The sequence below is a fragment of the Sceloporus occidentalis genome, unplaced genomic scaffold (genome assembly GCF_023333645.1).
Source record: "Sceloporus occidentalis isolate IW3139 unplaced genomic scaffold, rSceOcc1.0.p SCAF_5, whole genome shotgun sequence".
Taxonomy (NCBI): Eukaryota; Metazoa; Chordata; class Lepidosauria; order Squamata; family Phrynosomatidae; genus Sceloporus; species Sceloporus occidentalis.
Window position 1 is genome coordinate 14,038,968 of NW_028316985.1, and position 23,729 is coordinate 14,062,696.

At 41.2% G+C, this 23,729-nt stretch overlaps 1 protein-coding gene across 28 annotated transcripts in view; it reads right to left on the reverse strand.

Moving 5' to 3' along the window:
• The window catches only part of PLEKHA5 (pleckstrin homology domain containing A5), a 217,881-nt gene that overhangs the window by 62,403 nt on the left and 131,749 nt on the right, over nucleotides 1–23,729 (reverse strand). For all 28 annotated transcript variants that reach the window (XM_089527645.1, XM_089527648.1, XM_089527647.1 and 25 more), the window contains 2 exons: nucleotides 15,356–15,460; nucleotides 9,088–9,160 (listed from right to left, as the gene is read on the reverse strand). In XM_089527645.1, coding sequence (XP_089383771.1) covers nucleotides 9,088–9,160; nucleotides 15,356–15,460 — 178 coding nt within the window. The remainder of the gene's footprint in view (nucleotides 1–9,087; nucleotides 9,161–15,355; nucleotides 15,461–23,729) is intronic.

Sequence of the window (23,729 nt, forward strand, 5' to 3'; positions counted from 1 at the left end):
ATAAAGGGTGTGTGTGTATTATATTTATCAACATCATCATTTCATATTCTATGTACAGTTCATCAGTTATGTGACAGTCCTGTGAAAATCAGTGGGATTCATATGGACACACAGGCGGGTTACACACCGCCATTAAAGTACGTGCAGAGCGCGTACTAGGGTTAGGGAGGTGCAGTGCTTCCGCACCTCCCTAACCCTAATACGTGCTCCGTGCGTAAAAAATGACGGCAGCCGTAACGGCCGCGCTACCTCTATACGGGGCGGTGCGGACGTGACGTCCTCGCTCCGCGCCAGGGCGCCTAGTGCGCCCTTAGCGCGGACCAGGAAGGAGCTCCATTTCAGAGCTCCTTCCTGGTTTGCGGCGCCACTTTGCGTCGCTGGGCGCAGCCTTCAGATGGCTGCGCCCAGCAAAGCAAGGGAGAAAGGGGCCAAGTGGCCCCTTTCTCCTCCTCCCCGCCGCCGCGGGGTGTCCTTGGGGCTTGAAGCCCCAAGGACACTTCTTTTCAGGCTGCGGGGAAGCGGCGTTTTGCCGCTTCCCCGCAGCCTGAAAAGCGGCGGATCGGGGCCTCAGCGGCTGCCGTTCTGGCAGCTGAGGCCCCGATACACCGGGGAAAGGGGCGGGTACAGCCCGCCCCAAATGGGCGGTCTGTAACCCGCCAATATGATCAATCCTGGAATACAACTGGCAATGGCAGTGGTTAAGATTTAGAAACAAAGAAGACACAAATCAGAACCTGGCAGAAATACATCCAAATTCAACAACTGACAATGGCAGTGGCTCAATGCAGAGCAGATGTAATGCTTGTGTCTTGAAAACCATCATTTTCTACATCATTTTTGTGTGAGAATGTTCCTTTTCCTACTATTGCTGATATTAACAGAGGTTCAGAGGCAGAAAACATTTAAATCAAGTCAGACCACTAACCAATCTAGGAAATAATAAAAGAAACAATAATAAATAATAATAAAGAAAATAATATCAAATCTTAAGCAGGAATTCAAATTTAAAAACGTACTTGCACTATCCCCACTTTTAAAACTACTAAGGCTCTTGCATGACACTCGTCTGCCACCATTTACCAATGCTTTTGCTTGATCCTTGAACCACAACATTCAGTGAGTTATTTCAGTATGGTAGATCCATCGTGCAGTTTGGCTGCCTCAAAGCAATGCTCAAGGCAGGCATCTGTAAATGATATACAATTGCTAACAATTTTTTTTTTTTACCATAGGTAATGCAGTAATCAAGGATCAGAGTTCCACATCTACCTATTAATCATACCACTGAGTGGACAAATAGGGCAAGCTGTACGACCTATAATATTTTGTCATTAATCCACCATTTCTTAATATAATACTGGTTGTATGTTGCAATGCTGTGTCTGCTAGCTTTAAAAGGAATCACTGTCCAATACGGCACTGTCCAATACAGCACTATTGACCCAGGAAGCCATGCTTCTGGATTAGATTAATTAGTTTAAATCTAATTAGATTAATTATGGATTAGATTAATCAAGGAAAGAGCAAACCAGTTTATCCTCAAGAAAGAAGAGTAGACTAGCTGTACCCTCCAACTGGAGCTAGAACAAGATGAAAACAAAATAGACGCTGACTCTATAGAAAGTACAAAGTAGAGTGAGGCTGATGACTGGGTCCCATCTCTCACATTGAAAAGGTTTTGAGATTTCTCTAGGTCAGTGATTTCCAAATTCTGGCCTTCCAGATGTTTTGGACTTCAGCTCCCAGAATGCCAGACCATTGGCCAAGATGGCTGATGCTTCTGGATCCAAAATATCTGAAGGACAGGAGTTTGAGAATCCCTCTTCTAGTTGGTGGATACTTGGTAAAAGTGTATAATCCTCTATCCTAGCTGAAAAACTCATGCCATTCTTCATCTGAAATCAAACTACCTAATTTAATGTTAATGACTGGAATGGTTAGATCAATATATAACCTCAGGTATATAAGATGCTAGAAATTCTTATATAATCTCAGGAGAATCGCTAGGATACACACACACACTCTCTCTCTCTAATGGGCCCTTGTTATCCACTGGCTTTAATTCCAGGAGTCCCTGTAGATACCAAAATCCATGTACAGTGGGACCTTGTTATCCACTGGGGTTTGGTTCCAGGACCGACCGTGGATAACAAAATCCGTGGATGCTCAAGTCCCATTAAATATAATGGCAGAGCAAAATGATGTCCCTTATATAAAATGGAAAATCAAAGCCTGCTATTTGGAATTTATACTTTCCAAGCTGTGGATGCTTGAATCAGTGGATAAAAAAAATCTGTGGATAAGGAGGGTTGACTATATGTTCAAGTTTCTATTAAATACAATGGCACAGTAAAATGTCCCTTATATAAAATAGCAAAATCAAGATGTGCTTTTGGAATTTTTTTTGAATATTTTCAAGCTGGGGACGGTTGAATCCATGGATAAAAAATTCATGGATATGGAGGGCTGACTGTACTCAGTCTGAACGTATTTTTATTTGCTCAGAGAATATGAACAGGGAAAAATACAAATAAAAGATAATTTTTTATCACAGGACTTCAATTTGAATGTTTATTCAATTAAATTGTTCTATTGTTTGAAACAAAGGTAAAATTAATCTTTTATACTATAGCAAAAGTAATTAAGAAATGATGAAAAGCAGAAGTTTCACAACATTAGAATAGTAAACCCTTGTCAGGAACAGAAAAACAACTTAAAACATCTTAAGCATAATGAAGGTTGTGTGTGTTTGGACTGAGATGGCTTAACGTTCTGAATAATGGTTCTGATCTGCACAGCTCCATGATAAACATATGGGATCTGTACTGCAGAACAAGATATAAGCCAAGAAATCTAAGGCCTGTTACAGACTGCCAAAATAAAGCTGCTTTGGGTCTCTTTGGAGGTATGCTGTTTAAATGATGCATGCATCCTAAGAATCCGGAAGCTGCACCAAAGCTGCACTCCTTTGCTTAGGAATGGAGTGTGGCTTTTGTGCGACCTCCGGACTCTTAGGACCCAGGCATCATTTAAATAGCATACCTCCAAAGAGACCCGAAGCAGCTTTATTTTGGCAGTCTGGAACAGGCCTAAGCTTCAAAAACTAACACCAGCCAGGAATTCACCAGGAAAAGGCAAGTCAGCATCTCTCACAACTCTCTCCATAGGAGGATAAGAACAATGGCTTAGCTTACTCAAGTATATAAAGTTTACCAATAGATGTATACATGATTTGAATATTTCAGGATACATGCTACTAAATTAAGTCTGGATACTGCCTTTCTGCCTTCACCAGTGCCTGAGGAGGTATACTAAAACACATTTAATAATTGTAACAAATCTGGATAACCTGTACAACCTTTTGCAAATGATGTTGCAAAGGAACACACTGTGGACAATGTTTAAAGCTTTGTAATACTGTATAACAATTTGAGACAGTGAGGGTTAACATGTTTGGTGTGTTCTAATAACAATTTCTAACACTTGCAAATGATTACTAGAACATCTGGTTAACTTACTCCATCTGTTTCGATTCCTTCCCAGAGGAAGGGTATATAAATAGCTTTGGTTTATTTATTTATGAAGTCTAAGCAAGTCAGCTTTTATATTTCTTATCTAGCCTAAAACTAATAATTCAATCAAGTGGAAAACATCAAGTAAATTAGCAACACAGATAAATAAAACCTTTGAGCTTTGTTATGATTAATATTCTCAGCACACACAATGTGATGTTTCTCAAGGAATCTAAAATGGCTCCGAAGGAGTTGTATACTTGGACAAAGATAACTGTGCTAATTTTTTCCTCTAAACTGGAAAACCCACCAACAATCTGGCCAGCTCTCTAATTATAGTGTAATTTTAGCTCAACCAAAGTCTCCATGTCTAAAATTATAGCACTATAGTTACAGTAATTTTGAATCTACAGTGGCTTGGCTTTTCCAACAATCTGTAGTCTTTATGAATAGTTCTGAATTTGTAAAGTGAATACAAAATTAGAACTTTGCACTTCAAATTCTGTTGATAAACCTTCAAATATGATTAAAAATTTAAAAAGAAGTGTTAACATTTTAAAACTGCTGCCATGGTTATCTTGGAAATTCTTAGTTTGCACCTCATTACATTGCCTGGAATTCTGTATTAGTTTTCTTCATTTTAATTTCATCACCACTAGCACCTAAATTTGAGGATTATACACAGTTTTGCTATAGCTTGAAGATACTTTCATTCCAGCATGGCTCTGGTCTGCTGGATGTTCAATTTACATTCTTGGCCAATTTTCTTTAAAGGTATGTTTATTCCTGGTACTGGTACTGTATTATCTTTTTTTTAAAAAGCGTTTTATTAAATATATTTTCATAGAATCATAGAGTTAGAAGGGGACATATGGGTTATCAGGTCAAAACCTCCCCCCCCCCCCCCCGAAGGATCTCCGGCATTTTATTTTTTTCATTGAATTGATCAGTTGGAAATCATCTTTTTCTCATGCTGAGGATGAAATGGAAGTCAAAACTATTTTAAATTAATAAAAATAAGAAAACCAACAATGTGACTACTGTTATTCCATGTTTGTTCCAACTCTTTCTTCCCATATGATAAACAAATTGCCAACACTCAATTATTGGCTTTTTGGCCTCTTCTAGACAACTCTCCCCAAAGTACTGTCAAATCATTTTATTTCAGCTGTTTTTTTCTGTTTATTTCAACAGAAACTCTCCTAGAACATGGCCACATAGCCTGAAAAACCCAGCAAAATCTATGGATGCCGGCCATGAAAGTCTTTGACTTCATATCTCAATAATGGAAAAAATATAGCTTTCTACAAGTCTACACACCTTCTTCTTCTTAAAGCATGTTTGAACACAGAGTGCTTAAAAATTGTAATATTTTCTAGAAATCTATCATGATCTTAAGAGATTCTAAATGTTTTAGGGCTGGGATTACTTTGAAAATCAGCTAGGTCTTGCCCTCCAAAATGTGTATATTTAATGTACAGTGCGCCCGTATTATACGCGAGTGCGTTATACACGACTTTGAGTATATGCTCAAAGCGGTGTGGGAGCCCATGGGGCGATGCATCCCATTCACATGAATGAGGCGTGCTCCCATGGTGTGCGCCCTGTGTGCCGTCGCCGCAAGCACAAGCCCCATTCATTTGAATGGGACTTGAGCATCCGCGTATTTTCTCTTATGCGGGGGGGTGGGTGGGTCCGGAATGGATCCCCCGCATAAGAGAAGGGCAGACTGTACATTACATTGGAACAACAATGCTAATTTCATGCCAACTTCCATCTTGTAAAAAATGTGACCCCTGATGATGAATAAAATGCCTACTTATCCTGTAATTAATATGATTAATCTACTGGTAATAAAACAGTATTGCTTACAATATCAAAAGGCTAAGTTAGTGAGCATGTGTTTTGCAAGAATGTTATGCAGACCCTGTATCTGTCAGTAATTTAGCTTTTTGTAAATCTACCTGTTCCATCATCACTGTGATTAAAAAAAACCCTAAGCATTTTCCCATGCCTTTCCAGAGCTGGACCTCACCCTTGTCTGTCTGTCCATTATCTATCTATCTATCTATCTATCTATCTATCTATCTATCTATCTATCTATTATATGTTTTACTAACATCGTCACCCATTCCCACCCCCCCACCCCCCAAAAAACCCACCTTCAAAATATCTGTATTTCATGCTTTGTACAGAAACCTTCTCCAGGGAACTTCAGTCTTTAACTCCCTTAATTCTTTGCAGGAAGCTACAATGACTGAAATGTTTAAGTGGCATGCCTTTGTAGAGTACAACTTTCACCTTCACATGAAACACTCAGATGTTCCCTCTCATTACAGGGAAGTGTCACAGGCAGTAGACAGGAGGACGCCTTTGGTCTCATGCCAAGCTTGTGGATGTTATAAAGTTCCAGTTAGTGCCACTTTTCTTTTGGGCAAAATCCCAATTATTGCCCACCAATTTGGTAACAAGCAAAACAATATTGGATTAGAGCAGTGGGTCCCCAGACTTTTTCCATCTGCCACCCCTTTCCTCTTTGGCAACAACCCTAGCACCCCGTGTATTTCTTGATATAAGGTCCACAGTTTTACTGCAAATTCAAAACAATCAATCTCGGCTGCTGCTGTCTTTGCACCCAGTGATCTTGGCAGCAGCAACTGAGCAGCTGGCTAAGCAGCAGCTGAGAAGCTCTAGCCCATGCCAGGCTTGAGACAAAGGCCAGCCTGGGTGACAGGCTTCTCGGTTGCTGCTCGACTGGCTGCTAATTCGCTTCTCCCTTTGCACCCAGTCACTCAGAAACTGAGCAGCTGAAAGATCAGCAAATGAGAAGCCTCTCACACATGCCACCCCTCCAGCAAAGGCCAGTGCAAGAAAGAGGCCTCTCGTTCATTGCTCAGCCAGCTGCTTGGCTGTTGCTCCCAAGGTGACTAGGTCCAAAGGGACAAGCTTCTCTTTGGTGAGGATAGACTCTCAATCCTTCTTTGTTGGGACAGAAAGCAGCACAGTCAATATGTGTACATGGGTTTACAGAGGCTACATGCTGTGGACTGGAGACTGGACAGGGAAAGGGAGAGATTTTAACTACAGGAGCTACTCCAAGATGAAGGACTCTTTTCAAACAATAACCCCAGATAATCCTCCCTCTCATTCTCCAGAGATGTCTTCCCACATGGTGTCTACTGTTTCTGTTATACATACATACATACATACATACATACATACATAATCAGTGTGTATAGAACCATTTTACTGTCTATTCTCCTCTATGGGTCTGAAACATGGGTCACCTATCGCCAACACCTACGACTCCTTGAACGCTTTCATCAGCGCTGTTTATGCACAATTCTAAATATACACTGGACTAACTATGTGACAAATGTTGCTGTCCTTGAGCAAGCAGGGATCACCAGCATTGAGGCCACGCTATTGAGGACACAGCTGCGCTGGGCAGGATACGTTTCTAGGATGGAGGACCATCGCCTCCCAAAAACAGTATTCTACGGTGAACTCACCACGGGTCAGCGTAAGAGGGGCGCCCCAAAGAAGAGATACAAGGACTCCCTGAAACAACATCTCAGGCTTGGCCAAATTGATCACCAACAATGGTCTGCCCAGGCCTCGCATCGGGAGGCATGGAGACGCACTATCCACGATGCTGCAGCCTTTTTCGAAAGCTCACGGCGAACGAGCCTCGAAGAGAAACGACAACGCAGAAAGAACCGCAACCCAGAAACATCACCCAAGGAGACTTTCTGCTGTGCTTTCTGCAACCGTACCTGTTTGTCCTGGATTGGCCTTTTTAGTCACCAACGCGCTTGTACAAAGCGCAGGATGAGTCCTTGAATCTTCGTTCGCGAAGCAAAGCCAGAGAGAGAGAGACATACAGAAACACTGTTTCTTTTGTTACCTCTTCTCTCAGCCTGTTCTATGAAAGAACACAAGAGCAGCAGAGCAGCCCCACCTTGCCAGCCAAGTCTCAGAAAAGCTCACAAAGCTTAAGCAGGGTCCCAAATGTGAAACCTCCTTTTCACCGCCACTTCTCCCCCACTGCCATGTACTCTAACTCCTTGCTCCAGTCAGTCAGTCTGTCCCAGAATGGTGCTGCTCTGAGCCACAGTAGCAATATCCTATGCTAAGCTTCATGAGAGTTTCCCAACCATCACTACCACCATGAGTGAAAGACACAGCTAAGAGAGTGAGCTGGACAGGCAAAGAGCAGGAGACACCACCACACAATATGATTGGCGAGGCCATGTTGTGGTTTTAAGGGACCCTGACAAGATATTTCATGCAACCCCCACCTCTAACATGTTTCTAAAGGCTGCTGCTTCTCCTTGTCTTACTTGCACATCAACAATTTGATTTAAGTCTCCTCTGCCACCTTCTTTCCTTCTCACAGCCCCCCTGGATTTTGCCACCAACCCGGGGGGGGGGGGTATCACCCATTTTTGGAATCAATGAGTTAGAGATTTAACTCTAACCCATTGTGGTGAATGTTCTGCAATTAAAAAGAAAAAAGTCCCCGTGAGCTCATGAAGGTTTTACAAATCAACTCAAATAATCTTGGCCTGTTACTGACTGCCCAAGAGGGGCGGTCTCAGGCCACTGCCGGTTGCAGCGCAGAGGAGTCGCAGTAGCCAAACTGCACGACTCCTCCGCGCTGCAAAAAAGGAGCGCGAAAATCGCGCTCCTTCCGGAAACCTGGAAGAGCCGCCGCAAGTGCCAATGCGCGCACTCGCAGCGTCTCTTCCGGGGTGCGACATCAGGACGCTGCGCGTCCGCAATGTCAAAATGGCGGTGCCCATCTGTATAGGGCACCGCCATTTTAACACACTCATTACGCGCGAAGGGCAAGGCACGTCAGGAAGCACCGCCCCTCGCGCATAATCACGGCGTGACAACGACACCTCTTGGGCCTGTCTGTAACGCGCCCTTATCTGCTAATTTCCAGTAAGACTCCTTCTGGTGGCAAGGCTATTTGACAATATTTTTTCACTCCTCAGTTGTGCTGTGGCCAATTTTACCTTTCTAAAATGCTTAATTCAGCTTCCCCACAGGTTCACTGTTTTAAGTGGTCATCTATCAAGTAAACAAACAAAGAAAAAGTTTTTGACAAATGGACTGAATTAAGCAACAAGAACCAGCACTAGAGCTAATTTTGAGCTGTACATCAGATGAGTGGAAGGGGGGAAGTCATAAAAGCACTGTGGTTTAAGCTTCAATTCAGGAAGCCACTTTAGCCGCATGGAATGATTTCATCTTTTTTAGGCTATGAACACCTACCATATACTACACAGCTTTTGCAGTTGTTTAATTTTAAAAGAAGCTTGTATTGTAGCACAAAATGACTCCAGTTAGAAGCAAAAATACTTGGAAGGTAAACAGACATTGCCATGTCCCACGATTTGGATAGTAACCTACATGTTCAGTAAAGGAAATTCAGTTTACCTATGAAATCTACTCTTTTAAAAGCTTTTAAAAATAAGAGAACAGCTTTCATTTATTTCAATATCTTTATTTAACACATACACACACAAAAGAATACAATTTTGGTCAAATGCTAAAAAAAACTTACCTCGATAGTAGAAGAGGCACAAATCCGAAAGAACAAACCAACGTTTCTTCCAGAGCTTCATGCCTGTGCTATCCTGAATGAAATCAAATACACAATCCATAGTCACTGACAATATAAACACTTTTGTGTACTAACAAAATTGGCAATATAGCAGAACATGTTCCTCTTCTCCTTCTGTAATTCCTGGAAAGATATCTCTGCCTTTCCCATCAGCATCAGCCTATCTTCTGAATGGGAGGCCATCATGTTATGGTAAGTGTTTGTTACCGTAATGGGATCTTGTACACTATATTGTATGTAAATACAAGTAAGGAGAATATAGGAAAGTGCTAATGCTGAGCAGCTCAGGAGACAGTGTTGCTTGTCCTATGTCCAAGACTCAACCTGAGCTATCACACAGTCTCACCTTTAAAAGCCAGAGGTCAGCTGTGCAACCTGTGGAGTTCTTACATAACTCATTGATTTCACACAAGTGCAAATTCACCCTCCTTATTGAATAATACAGTTATGACTTGAATATTAGTGTGAACCAGCAACAAACAGAACTCTGTTCCATAATCAGAACTCCATCCCTCTGAAGGCCAATTGCTATGGAACAGCCTCTCTCAGCACAATCACAATTGTGAAGGGGTCTATGCTACTATGTAAGTAATTTTTGTCTCTCTTGAGGAGGCTCCTAAAAGCAAAAAGCACTGGGCTAGATGAAAATATGGTTGGTTTTGTAGAAGGCAACTTCATACATGACAACTAGAATGAGTAACAAATAGGATACTGAAATGGGAAAAGCCAGATTAAAATTTCTAGTCATTAAACTCCTAAAACTGGTCTAGTCACTCTTTTTTGTAGCCCAGATCCACCTCAAAAGGCTCTTGTGAGGATAAAATGAAGGGAGGGGACATTCCTGTTTATTTGAGGGTAGACAACCAGCTACATCCCCCCAGGACACCAGAGCTTCAATTCCATAATCTCTGACCACTGGCTATTTTGAGTGGGGTTTGTGCCAGCGTGGAGAAGAAGGGAGGATATAAATAAAACATAATCAATAAAAGTATGGGGAGGGAAAAAAACATTTGAAGAAGCTACGCAAGCCATCTTTCGTCTCATGTCTTAAGTCTTGTTACTGGTAGCATTGTTACTGCCTGTAAATGCCTCTAAATATAAAAACTTTATCCCTAAAGTAATTTTATTTGCTTTTATGTCTATAACCAATTTGCAATGCATTTCTGAAAATGAATGGCTACCACCACTACAGCAGTGTGTGTACCCTTAGATAATAAAATTTAATAAATATGTTAATCTGCTGAAAGAAGAAAGGGTATTAGTGAATTTTAAGTACGCTCCTGGTGAATGGGCTTGAGATGATATCCAGGAGCGAGAGAATGCCAAATCCCTGAATATTTTTAAACAGAAAAGAGCAGCTGATAATTATTTTGCTAAGTTCACTCAGCAGATGTATTGACTGTCTTGTTTTCAAGATAAGCACGGCAGGTAGAAAAACAAATATTCAAACTCTGTTTTTACTGAGTAACTTTCTAGTGTCTTAGATGCAAATGCTATTCAAGCTACCAGGTTCCCACAAATCTGATTCTGAGCAGATCATTTATACAAATATGCTAAGTTTACAAAAAGTTCAAACTGGAGTCTCTGACAATATTTTCTCTTCTGTTGTCAGATCCCTGTTCCTCAATTTTTCATTTGTTGAAAATGGCACAAAACAGTTGGTAGGGACAGTCAAGAAAACTCCCCTCCCACTGAAAAGGAAGAAAATGTGAGCTCCTCAGGCATTTTATGCATTGCTATAATACATGTAGCACCTTTACTCCAAGTGAGATCACTGGTACAATTTGCACTACACTGCCTGCTCTACTTGAGGTCCCGAGAGCAGCTGACAACCACATGTTTCTTCCTTAGCCCTCTCACTTTAATATATTCAAAAACTGAATCTACTAGACAAAAAGCATACGTTCTACCACTGAATGCTTGTAATCTTGCTTAATCCCCGTGCACAACTTGCATCAAATGGATGCAGACATCTGGAAGAAGATGTATTTCTGAGAAGACCAGCTGCCTAGAAATGCATGAGAGGAAAAGCAAATCATACTAGTTAGACAAATAAAAAAAAGCTTGGTGACTACATGCATGCCCACATTATGAATCTGGGTGTTTTGCTGTTTGGGAATCCCATTGAGCTGTAAAAGAAGAATGCAACTGCTGAGAACCTTAATTCTTAACCTGCATTGTTATAATTGTGAAAGCACATTATACAAGGTGTTGAACAAATTTTCAAATACATTTGTTTTCAGCTCTCATTAATTCCAAATTGATACCTCAAATATTTTAAGGACTTACATGTTTTGCCATGCCTCATATAACAACTGCTCTTCATGGACACTATATAGTTTGTTGCTAGCTTCACTCTTTAAGACATGAAACTACATATACATGCATGATACAGCATTACAGAAATGGAATACAAAGAATGTAACATTTACCAACAGGTAAATACAAATAAAATGGCTAAGCAGCAGGCTATCCTTTGCCCATTTCTATAGTTTGAATAGGATGCCTGTTTTTATAAACGGTTTTATCTCACCCAATAACAGTTCATGTTTATGCTAGTTTACAAAAGATCAAAAGGATACAAGATACAGTATTTTCTGGGGAAAGGTTAACTTAAGCATCTTTGTCAGGATAGTTTTAGGTCTGCAATAAATTTCTGGTACAGAGTTCAAAACAAGCAACCTCCCACATATGGCTAAGGTTTATGAAGGCTATATCTAGTGCCCTGCTTAACATCTTAAGTAGCGCTCTGAGAGCAGTACTGAGAAATAACCTAATAAAAAGAGTCATTGGCCTGCCACTCATGGGAACTATATTATAAACAGGCCAGGGTATTCAGCTTTCTGAAGGTGACTTTTCTGCACCAAAGTTTAAGTTGGTTGGCTAAGCAGAAAAGGATTAAATAATAATAATAATTTTTATTTTTCTATTTCACGCCTCTCCCTGCGGATCGAGGCGGGATTACATCAATGTCACAAATACATGATACATGACAGTTTAAAACAGCAAATTTAAAACAGCGTTATATAACAACCTTACATAATAAATACAATAACATCAATATCAACAGTGCCAGTCAGCCAGGGTGTCGCAATATGGGAAACAGCGCATCTGGAGCATCTGTTTTTCCATATTATCAGACCAGGTCGGATGGGTACACTCGCTGGAAGAGATCCGTCTTTAATGCCTTCTTAAAGGAGTCTAATGATGTAATTAGGCGGATCTCTTCCGGTAAGCTGTTCCATAATTTTTGTGTTAGACAGCAAAAACATAAATAACACTTATCTTGTCACTGTTGCTTTGACAACACTTAAAAACTAGTTCTAGTTTAACTGTTATTTAACTGTAAGATTATCTTTTGTAATGACATGCCAATAGTGGTTTAACAACTTATAACCCTATGATATCTGAAAACCATATCATGTAGTGAATTCTGATTTGTTCAAGATACCTCAAACTTTAGTCATTTAAATAAAGAGGATGGGTATACATGATTTACAGGTACAAAGAGCTGTCTAATTTGTATATTGTAATGATTACCTCCAATGAACTCCACACTCAAGACCTATATGGTCACTATTTTCTTTCAATAATTAACATCATACATAAAGAGATTAGGGACACATGTGCTGGCCTCATCCCTATGCTGTCAATACACTGGAAGTTTATCTATAACAAGAAAGTCTGCTGCAGGCCTGGAACCATGTCTAAATATGTTTCTCACATGGAGACATCAACACACTCATCAGGCTTCTTCCTCACAAACAAGTGTGTAGACACTATGTGGGTATGATCTGATGGGACCACAGGGGACCTGCAGGGACAAAGGTTAATGACCATCTGTACTACATTAATCTCTTTCCACTGGATGTTAAATGTGTGGAGAAACAAATGCATAAACAGAGTTTAAAATGGCTTGGTTCAGAGAATAAGAAAATAACAAATATTGAAATTTTGGGCTGTAACAGCTACTGATGCATTCTGACTGGCATTGTTGTATATCTTACCATCAAACTTTCACCATGAACTAAAGATTCAAGCAAGATATCAGTGTGTGTGTGTTTTTAAAATCAATGTACAGGGTTTATTATGTGTGCTTTTGTGCCTTCAAAGTGCCTGTTGATGTATGATGACCTCAAGAATTCTTAGGGTGTTATAAGACACAAAGCTGGTTTGGCTCTGCCTTCCTCTGTGATATAGCCTATGGCAACTGGTATTTTTCCCCAGTCCCCTATCCAGGTACTACAACCTTTGAAATGTGATATACAAAGCATCAGGATTACACAAGCCAAATAGTTTGATTAATGCTTACACATAGAAATCTTACAAATTACTGCTTTGTCTCGAATGATATACTCCCTTTAGAATATCAGTTATTTAAGTTCAGCAAGCATGAAGAATAGAACTATGCTTTACATTTTTTTTGGATTTCTGAATCCAAAAATAAATTGAACAAAGAATTATAGTTTGTCCTGCCCATTCATAGGGATTCAGTCCCCCCATCACCTGTGGATGGAAAAAAAAAGTGGGAACTCAACCTCATATTTTTCAATGGGTGGTGATGTGTGCTGCCCACATTGGTGCAGCTATTGACTAATATGGGATGAGGTGATCTGTGGGAGCTCCAATCCACAGATTGTTAGTCCACCATTACAGCAGGCCCACTGTACAAGAGTTACTTATCTGGCATTGCACAGAATCATAGAGTTGGAAGAGACGAGATGGGCCATCCAGTCCAAACCCCAGCAATGCAGAACACAGAATAAACGCACCCTGAACAGATGGCCATCCAGCCTCTGTATGAAAACCTCCAAAAAAGGAGACTCCACTACACTCCAAGGGAGTGTGTTCCACTGTCAAACAGCTCTTACTATCAGGAAATTCCTCCTAAAGTTTAGGTGGAATCTCTTTTCCTGTAGCTTGCATCCATTGTTCTGGGTCCTGTTCTCTGGAGCAGCAGAAAACAAGCTTGCTCCATCCTCAATATGAGAACCCTTCAAATTACTTATATAGGGCTATCATAACACTACTTAACCATCTCTTTTCTAGGCTAACCATACCTAGCTCCCTAGGTCACTCCTCACAGGGCATGGTTTCCAGACCCTTCACCATTTTGGTTGCCCTCTTCTGGACACGTCCAGCTTGTTAACATCCTTTTTGAACTATGGTGCCCAGAGCTGGACACAGTGTTCCAGGTGAGGTCTGACCAAAGCAGAATAGATTGGCACTATTACTTCCCTTGAGCTAGATACTATACTTCTGTTGATGCAGCCTAGAATCACATTGGATTTTTAGGTGCTGGAGCACACTGCTGATTCATGTTTGCTTATAAAGCAGAAGTTTGTTTATAAAGAAGTATTATTAAAACACACCATTACAGTAGTGTGCATGATTCAAAGAGAATATGTAAGTGTCCGTCCTATTTCAGGGGATAAAATAAGTATAATAATAATGAAGTATCAAACTCATAACTAAAGTACAGGCATTACAGTCTGCCCTTGACATTCATGGGGGTTAGTGGTGCATGACCCTTGTGAAAGTTAAAGAAAAAAAGAGTAAATACAGGGAAAAGCCCAGGATAGAGGAGGAGAAGCAAGTACACTCTTTCAAACTGCTCTGGTCCTGGGCTTGGCTTTCCCCCCTTCCTGTTGGGAGGGGAGGGGAAAGCCCAGGCCAGAAGGAGGAGGAGGAGGATGGTGCGTGTGTCCTTCCAAATTGCTCCTTTCCTGGGCTTTTCCCCATTCCTACTGGAAAGGGGGAAAGGCCCAGGACAGGAGGAGGATGCAGGTGCCCTTCCAAATTGCTCCCATCCTGGGCTTTTTTCCCCTCCTGCCAAAAATCCGCAAAAAAATAAAAATAAAAAAAAATTCAAATCCATGAATGTTAAACCTGTGGATATGGAGGACTGATTGTGCTTGCAAATTATTAAATGATTAAATGCTTTATGAAGCAATCTACCTTCCAGTCCCATCCTGCTAGGGACAGTAAGCCTTGCAGCACTGCACCTCATCAACTCCCACAAGAAATACAGAAGGCAAAATCACTTTATTTGTAAGTGCCAGGTTTTCTTGGGCACTAACAAATTTGCCTTGTCATACAACTCTGTGCAATGGAAGAGAGTTGTTCTTTTTTTCTTCTGGTCATTTCAATACTGTATTTCACATTAAATAGCTGTGAATATTGCATTCAGCAAGATGACAGACAATACCTGCTTATAAAGCCATCCTCGTCTAACAACAGGCGCATTGGGGTTCCTTTTTATGGAATTTGACCTCTTTCCAAAATTATGAACTTTCTTTGAAGAGCGTGATGTCTAAAAAGTAGAATGAAAAAACATGTGAAAATGCAACATCAGTATCTATTATATGAAGGGAATACAAATGCATGAGTATCCACAGAGAAACATAGCCATTCCTCATCATATGCTCCCCTCTGGACTTATTAACAAACAGCTTTCTTCCTTTTTTAGGTAAGTAATTTAGTTGCAGGTTATGCTGGCTCAGGCATTTCTTCATGTTTTCTGAAGAGGTACAGAGACAATTCCCAAGACTTATCTGGATCAAAACACTTAAAACTGGGATGTAATAGGATATTGTGTAACCATAGCACTACTTTTTTTTGTAAAAGGGGCTAGAACAAAGCTCAACATTTAGCAAGAGAACTGGGGAAAAAAGCAGGAACACACACAACTGAAATTTTAAAGATTTTCTGTTTCTTTTGCTTTCTTTTTTGCGGGTGAGTTTAAATAACAAAGAGCTAAAACCAGTATGAGAGTTAGTTCTTCATTGCTGGAATGTTATCACATACAAATGTCTTCCACAAGCTATGTGTTCTATCATGTTGGAGTTTCCTGAGGAGGCACAATTTCCTGAGGTTCCTGAGGTTCCACTGTATAAGTGCGTTACAAATCTCACCGAACAACAGTTCAAGTTTAGCATGAGGAAGGTGTATTAAATCCACTTCTTCCCTGCTAGAATGGAACATTGGTACTTACCACGAAGGGTGCATTTCTGCAGCAGTGGGAGTGAATCCTTACAAGATCCTTATGATGGGTCTTGCTCCTCCCACACACTTCCAAGGCAAGGCTTAATAACCATCAATTTCTCCACCCTAAGTGTGAAAGCTAGTCCCTACTCCCAGTGATGACATAAGAAGCTCCACTGAGGCTCCAGACACCCCCCCCCCCAATAGTATCAAACACAACAGAACACAACCTGCAGAAAAACCAAGATGGATCCCACTAATGCAGATTGAGGACACACCCCTTTGCATCTACACTATCTACAGACGGACTAATACTGATGCTTTATGGAAGATCTCCTAGCTGACAGAATGCTCTGAATAACATACCACTCATATCCTTCAGTCACTAACATTTCCCACATAATCTCCATGCATACAGCTGTAACTAGCCTGGGTTGACATTAAGGAGCCCTCTTTGATTCAGATCTGGCCAAGCAGGTAGCACCCAACTTTCCTGTATCTGCATGCTATTTCTGAAAACCACACTCGCCAAGGCAACTGAGGTGCTATGAAATTCACCTCTGCCTTCTCCATATTTTATTTTCCTTATCACCATGGACAACAACACAACTGGAGAAAAAGTGCAAGACAGTACCTTTGGCCAACTTATCTTCAGTGCATTGAAGGCTAGAGCAACCTTTCTCCAAAACCTTGAAATGAAATAAGGGAACATGTGGTTCTCCCCTGATTCAAAGAAATCCACCCACAGGATGCCACACCTTCATTTTGAAAAAGACCAGTGTGTTCAAAGCCACTCTCCCTGGTCCAAACTCTCCCGGCTCAGCCGGTCAGCCTGAGAATCCAGCTGCTCGGCTCTGCCCAGTGAATCATCACTGCAGAATTTCACTCAAAAAGGGCACCAATAATGCAATAAGGGTAAACTGGTTCATCGGCTGGATGCACGTCACAGAAAATGTCTTTGCCACCAGCCAGGCATCCCATGATACCTCATCTGAGGATAGAATCATAGAGTTGGAAGAGACCACAAGGGCCATCCAGTCCAACCCCCTGCCAAGCAGGAACTCACAATCAAAGCATCCCTGACAGATAGCCATCCAGCCTCTGCTTAAAGACCTCTAAGGAAGGAAACTCCACTACACTCCATCCTTAGAGGTCTTTAAGCAGAGGCTGGATGGCCATCTGTCAGGGATGTTTTGAAATCAGGACTGTGGGCTAAATCCATTCAACTGTTTCCAGCTATCCCCTTTAGGATGGAAAAGCACTGGGAGGAAAAGGAGTTCTCAGCTACAGGGCCTCCAAATTTTTTTATACATGGCTGGTAGTTGGAGTGGAGCAGCATCTTTATCATGATCTATGTAAGGCAGGAGGAAACTGGGGGAGGGGCTAGCTCTCTCACTTAGGCTGGAGAAACTGATTGATGGTTATTAAACCCTGCATTGCAAGTGTGTAGGAGGAGCAAGACCAGTCGTAAGGATCCCGTCATAAGGCTCCAGCCTCACAATGCAAGAAAGTGGCAGGATTTATAAGGAGTGATGCCTATTTCATTCTGCTGTTCATCTGATTATCAGCCATTTGCAACTCTTTAAAAGTGGTTAAAAAATTTAATACCAAGCTGAGTTGCAGCTAAATGAATCAAGGCACCTACAGGGCAACAATTTGGAAATATGTAAAAGATTATATACAGAATCTCTCATTTTGCACTTGCAGCAAAGAACAGTGTATACATCATGTACTCTCAGCCACAAAACTGATACACTGAATTCATATTTTACTAGGTGTTTACCAGTGAAGTACTATCTAGGGAAAGCTTGGAATACATGTGCCTACTGGCAAATAGCCAATATTCTATACAGATATTTTATATTTCAAAAATCATTTTAATTTTTGTTCTATGGTTAAAGGTACAACAAACAGTGAAGGGGGGGTCCTACCTCAGCCCATTGTAATTGATACTGTGTATCAGAGAAATGAGAAACCTAAAAGCATTCGCTGATGCCTTATTTTCAAAACTATAGAAGTAGTTTTCTGAGAGTGACTAGGACTCATTACTTTTATACGGAACCAAAGCAACTGGAAAATGTTTATTTTGTCTTAATAAGCTCACTCAGGTGTTTTCTGCCTCTAGGATCATCCTTGAAGAGATTTGGCAAGGACTCTAAGATCACTCCCTTCCCCAGTCACTGTGAGAAATAAAATCTTAGTGGAATCAAATTAGTGCAAGGTCTCCCTCACTTGGTTGTTTGTTCACTTGTCTTTGTAATGAGGGGAGGAGGTAGGGTAGGAATAAACCATGCTGAGATCTACCACCATTCCCTTTGTAAATATTATTAGGGATGCAGCAAAGAGGGGTATGTCTTAGCAGCAGATATTACAGTCGCCTCTCTGTTTTTGTGGGAGATCCGTTCCAGACCCCCCCCCCCCATGAAAACAAAAACTGCCAATATTCAAGCCCCATTGTCCTGAATGGTAGGGCATGCCCATGGGCACACCCCCATTTTATCTGCCTTTATTTGCTGCTCCCGCATAAGCGAGGGATATGGATCCCAAGTCTGCAAAAACAGAGGGGTGACTGTATATCACAAATATGTAGTGAATTGGAAGTTAAAAGTAAACAATTTTGAGGGTAAAGCTCTTCTAGGTGAAACTGATTAAGACTTCAAGATGGATTCTGACAGTTAGGTCACATATCCAGAATTTACTAATATCCTGGAATTATTAAATACCCATTATCTGACCCATCCAGGAACTTCATATATTTTATATCTTGCCTTCCCACTGCTCCATTGGATAACTATGTTCAGTTGTGCACAATTAGGCTCCATTAACTTTTACAGCTACTGTAGATACTTTGACATATGGTCCATTAGAGAGTTATTAGCAATCAATGAGGTGAAGCATATCTTTAAGTTAAAAGTGATTTTACCAAACAAGCCTGCTCATTAAAGAGAAAAAGGTGCAAGAGTAATGGTGACACCCACTGTCTTTCTTATCTACCAGATATAACAGGCAACTAAAAATTAAGGAATAAATAATAAATGATCATGACAACCAAAAATCTGTCAGGTTGAGTTATTTTGAACAAAGATTCACTTTCATAGAAGGAGCAGTATGTAAGTCTTATTATCAATGCACATCATAGGAACAATTAGAAATATCCATTATGGTTAATGCAAAGCACTGTTAAGTTTTCTATGCCTCACTACAATATAATAATAGCAAAGGTATTTAATGAACTTATCAAAATATTACACTATCATTTATATGTTAGGCCCCCCACTCCCCATAAAAATAGGCCCATTTTAAAAAAAAAAATGAAATAGTGCAAGCATTGTTTTTTAACCAATGTCTTACTTAAAGCTGATATTTTCAACGTATAAGCATCCTGTATTTAGCTCTCTTTTTTAAAAAAGGAATTGAAATAATGGGTATTTTAAAGCAGTTTAATATCATTAGGCTTTGTAAAAGATGTCTTTCCTTCTTTTACTGAATTTATCAACTGTAAAATTGGGATTATTTTGTTTTGTTTCAGCACATTTTCTGCAATTAAGGAAAAGAAAAGGCACTAGGGATCATGTTGCAAATGTATGCTGGATAATGGAGTGCACTGGGGAATTCCAGAAGAAAATGTGCATGCACTTTACTGACTACAGCAAAGTCTTTAACTGTCACAAAAAGCTATGCCTTGTGCTTAGAGCAGCGGTTCCCAACCTTTGTTGGGCCGCGGCCCCCATTGGGGATGAAAGTCCCACCCGTGGCCCCCCTAATGGGTTGGGAGGCCAGGAAGGGGCGGGAATTTTTGGCTGCATACAAGCCCCAGCAGGCTTTGCGGCCGGACGTCCTGCCCCTTCCCAGCCTCCCAACCAATTAGGGAGGCCACCAGGGGAGAAGGGGTGGGACTTCTGGCCGCAAAGGCCTCTGGGGCTTGTAGTCCCGTCTCCTTCTCCCCATGGTTGCCTGGCAACTGCAGGGAGAAGAGGAGGAGGCAGCCCCCACCGTCCCTTCCTCCCCGCGGCTGTCTGGCAACCGCGGGAAGGGAGGGAAAGAGGAGGAAGGACCCCCGCCCCCGTTCCCTGCCTCCCCGCGGGTGCCTGCACCCGGGAGAAGGCAGGGAGAGGAGGAGGGACCCCTGCCCCCATTCCCTGCCTCCCCCTGGATGCCTGCACCCGAGAGAAGGCAGGGAGAGGAGGAGGGACCCCCGCCCCCGTTCCCTGCCTCCTTGCGCGTGCCTGTGTCAGGGCGACCCCCAGGTTGGGAACCCCTGGCTTAGAGTAATGGGAGTGCCACAATATCTGACTGTCTCATATATAACCTATACTCAGGACAAGAGGTGGCCGTCAGAACATAATACAGAGAAACAGAATTGTACAGCTATATTACTGTATGACAAAAACTAAAGAAGGGATAACTTTCCTGTTTTTATAGTGCAATTGTTACTTTCTTGGGTGCTTTTATAGTCCATAGAATCATACAGTTGGAAGAGACATCCAGTCCAACCCCATTCTGCCATGCAGGAAATCACAATCAAAGCACCCCTGACAGAAGGTCATCCAGCCTCTGCTTAAAGACCTCCAAGGAAGGAGACTCCACTACACTCCGAGGGAGTGTGTTCCACTGTCAAACAGCCCTTACTGTCAGGAAGTTCCTCCTAACACTGAGGTGAAATCTCTTTTCCTGGAGCTTGCATCCATTGTTTCAGGTCCTGTTCTCTGGAGCAGCAGAAAAAAAGCTTGCTCCCTCCTCAATATGACATCCCTTCAAATATTTAGACAGGGCTATCATATCACCTCTTAACCATCTCTTCTCCAGGCTAAACATCCCAGCTCACTAAGTTGTTTCTCATAGGGCATGGTTTCCAGACCATGCCCAATTTTAGTCGCTCTCCTTTGGACATGCTCCAGTTTCTCCACATCCTTTTTGAATTGTGGTGCCCAGAACTGGACACAGTATTCCAGGTGGGGCCTGACCAAAGCAGAATACAGTGGCACTATTACTTCTCTTGATCTAGACACTATACTTTTATTGATGCAGCCTAAAATTGCATTGGCCTTTTAGCTGCCGCATCACACTGTTGACTCATGTTCAACTTGTGGTCTACTTGGACTCCTAGATCCCTTTCAAACGTAGTTTCATTCAGCCAGGTGTCTCCCATCCTATATCTTTGCATTTCATTTTTCTGCCCTAAGTGCAGTACCTTACATTTCTCTGTTGAAGTTCACTTTGTTAGCTTTGGCCCAGCTTTTTAGTCTATTCAGGTCATTTTTAATTTTGATCCTGTCCTCTGGAGTTATGAGGAAGTGGTCTTTCTACATGTTGTTTTTGTGTGTCTTCAAGCCATTTCAAACTTAAGGTGACCCTAAGATGAATCTATCACAGGGGTTTCTTGGCAAGATTTGTTCAGAGGTGGTTTGCTATTCCCTTTCCCTTAGGCTGAGAGCATATGACTCACTCAAAGTCAACCAGTGGGTTTCATGGCCAAGCTGAGAATAGAACCATGGTCTCCAGAGTCATACTCCAGCACCAAAAACACTTTACCATGCTGATTCTAAATAACTTTCTAAATTCTACAAATGAAAAATCACATGGTTCAAGTGCTGTCTTACGTTGTACGATGTGCTATTGCTATCTGCTCTGCTCTTGTTGTGGTGACAACTACTACAAGGTGGATGAGAGAGTGTTTCAAAGGACAACCCAGGAGTCTGTGGCATCCAGAGTGGATTTTTAAAAAAAACTTACAAAAAGAATTAAATGTATTTACTTTTGAGAGACAGGAAATTAAAGGCTTACTTTTAAAAACTTTAAAGTAACTTCTGAGTTCTGGATTATGCAAATTCACACATTTAATTAGGTGTGGAACTGAAACAGTGATCTCCCGAATCACAAAGAGATCCTCTGATGCATGGGGATAATCATGTAAAATAGGTGTTTAGGAAGAAGGCCCAATTCATATAAGCAAGGAAGGGCTTACTTAACATCTCCATCACATTATTTCAGCATTAGAGTATGAAATGTGAGGAAGCAGATAGAAGCTAGAAAGCATGATACAATGTATCTAGATGTAAATTTCTTATTCTTTGCAGAGACTGCAAGTCATACTTATAATCTTAATGCATTTCATATGAACATATTTTTGAACTGTGGTCAGAATAATTTCCCTAGATATCACCTTCATAAACTATTTTGATTAATTCCAAAGGGAGGCTAATACTGTAAGGCTATACACTGTAGCACACTCTCCCCCCTTTAGGCTTTGTTTAATTACTATTGTTGCCAACTCTCATCAACTTGATGAGATTTAAATTCTGGTGAACTAATGAAAACTATTCCCACTAGGTTGCACTTCAGATGTAGGTTTCATTTCATGCTTGACCTACTTGACAGTATGTTGTTGCTGTTATGGGCCCAACACTCATAACAGAAGTAAGGAAGATGAAAATGCTAATTGGCCTAATTTTTCATTGTTAAAACGACAAAGTTCAGATTATTGCCAATTCAGCTGTCTTTTTGAAAAAGTAATGAAAAATCTAAACCTCACTGTCAAGAATCAGAAGCCCACCCTATAATTCTGAAGGCCAAGGATGCATTTATAGTGTAGAATCTAATTTTACACCATTTCAACTGCCATGGCTCCATTTTATGTAATCCTAGGATTTGCAGTTTTGTGAAGCACTGATACTCTTGGGCAGAGGAGGCTAAAGGCCTTGTGAAACTTCTAATTCCAGGATTCCACAGGATGGCACTACATCACTTAAAGTGGTGTTAAACTTCATTATTTTTATAGTATAGATGCACCCTACATTTTCCACCTGTTTGCTGGAAAACATAGTTGTGAAGAATACAACAAAATTGAAAAACCACAAAAGAGCAACACCTTTAATAATAATAATAAAAAAATTATTTATATCCCATGTCTCCCTACAGATCGAGGCAGGTTACAGAATACAGTGCAATACATAATACAATACATAATGCAATAAAATACACATTGAAAACAGAAACAACAGATCATAATCTCCCATTCCCTCCCACTGAGAAAAAAACCCCAACTAAAATAATTAAAAAGGCGGATTCAAAAAAGATAGTTTGGGTAGGGAGGGCAGTCGATACCGGAGTAAGGGGAGGTCAGTCTGAGGAGGCCTGCTGGAAGAGCTACATATTTATAGCCCTTTCAAAGGCATGTAGGGTGGTAATGTGACGGATCTCATCCAGCAGGTCATTCCACTCTTTAGGAGTGACAGATGAGAAGGCCCTCTGGGAAGCAGCCAAAAACCTGGTCTTCACTGGCGGCAATAAGTTCCTCCCAGAGGACCTGAGTGTGCGGGCTGGACTATAAGGAGGAAGGCGCTCCTGCAAGTAAGCTGGACCCAAACCATGTACGGCTTTAAAGGTGATAACCAACACCTTGTACCATGCCTGGAAATTGATTGGCAGCCAGTGAAGGGATTTTAAGATTGGTGTTACGTGGTCAAGATCATGATTTACCGGCGACCAATCTGACATGTTTTGCACCAGTTGAAGTTTCCGGACTTGGCACGAGGGTAGCCCCATGTAGAGCACACTGCAGAAGTCGAGATGAGAGGTTACCTGCACATGTACCGCCG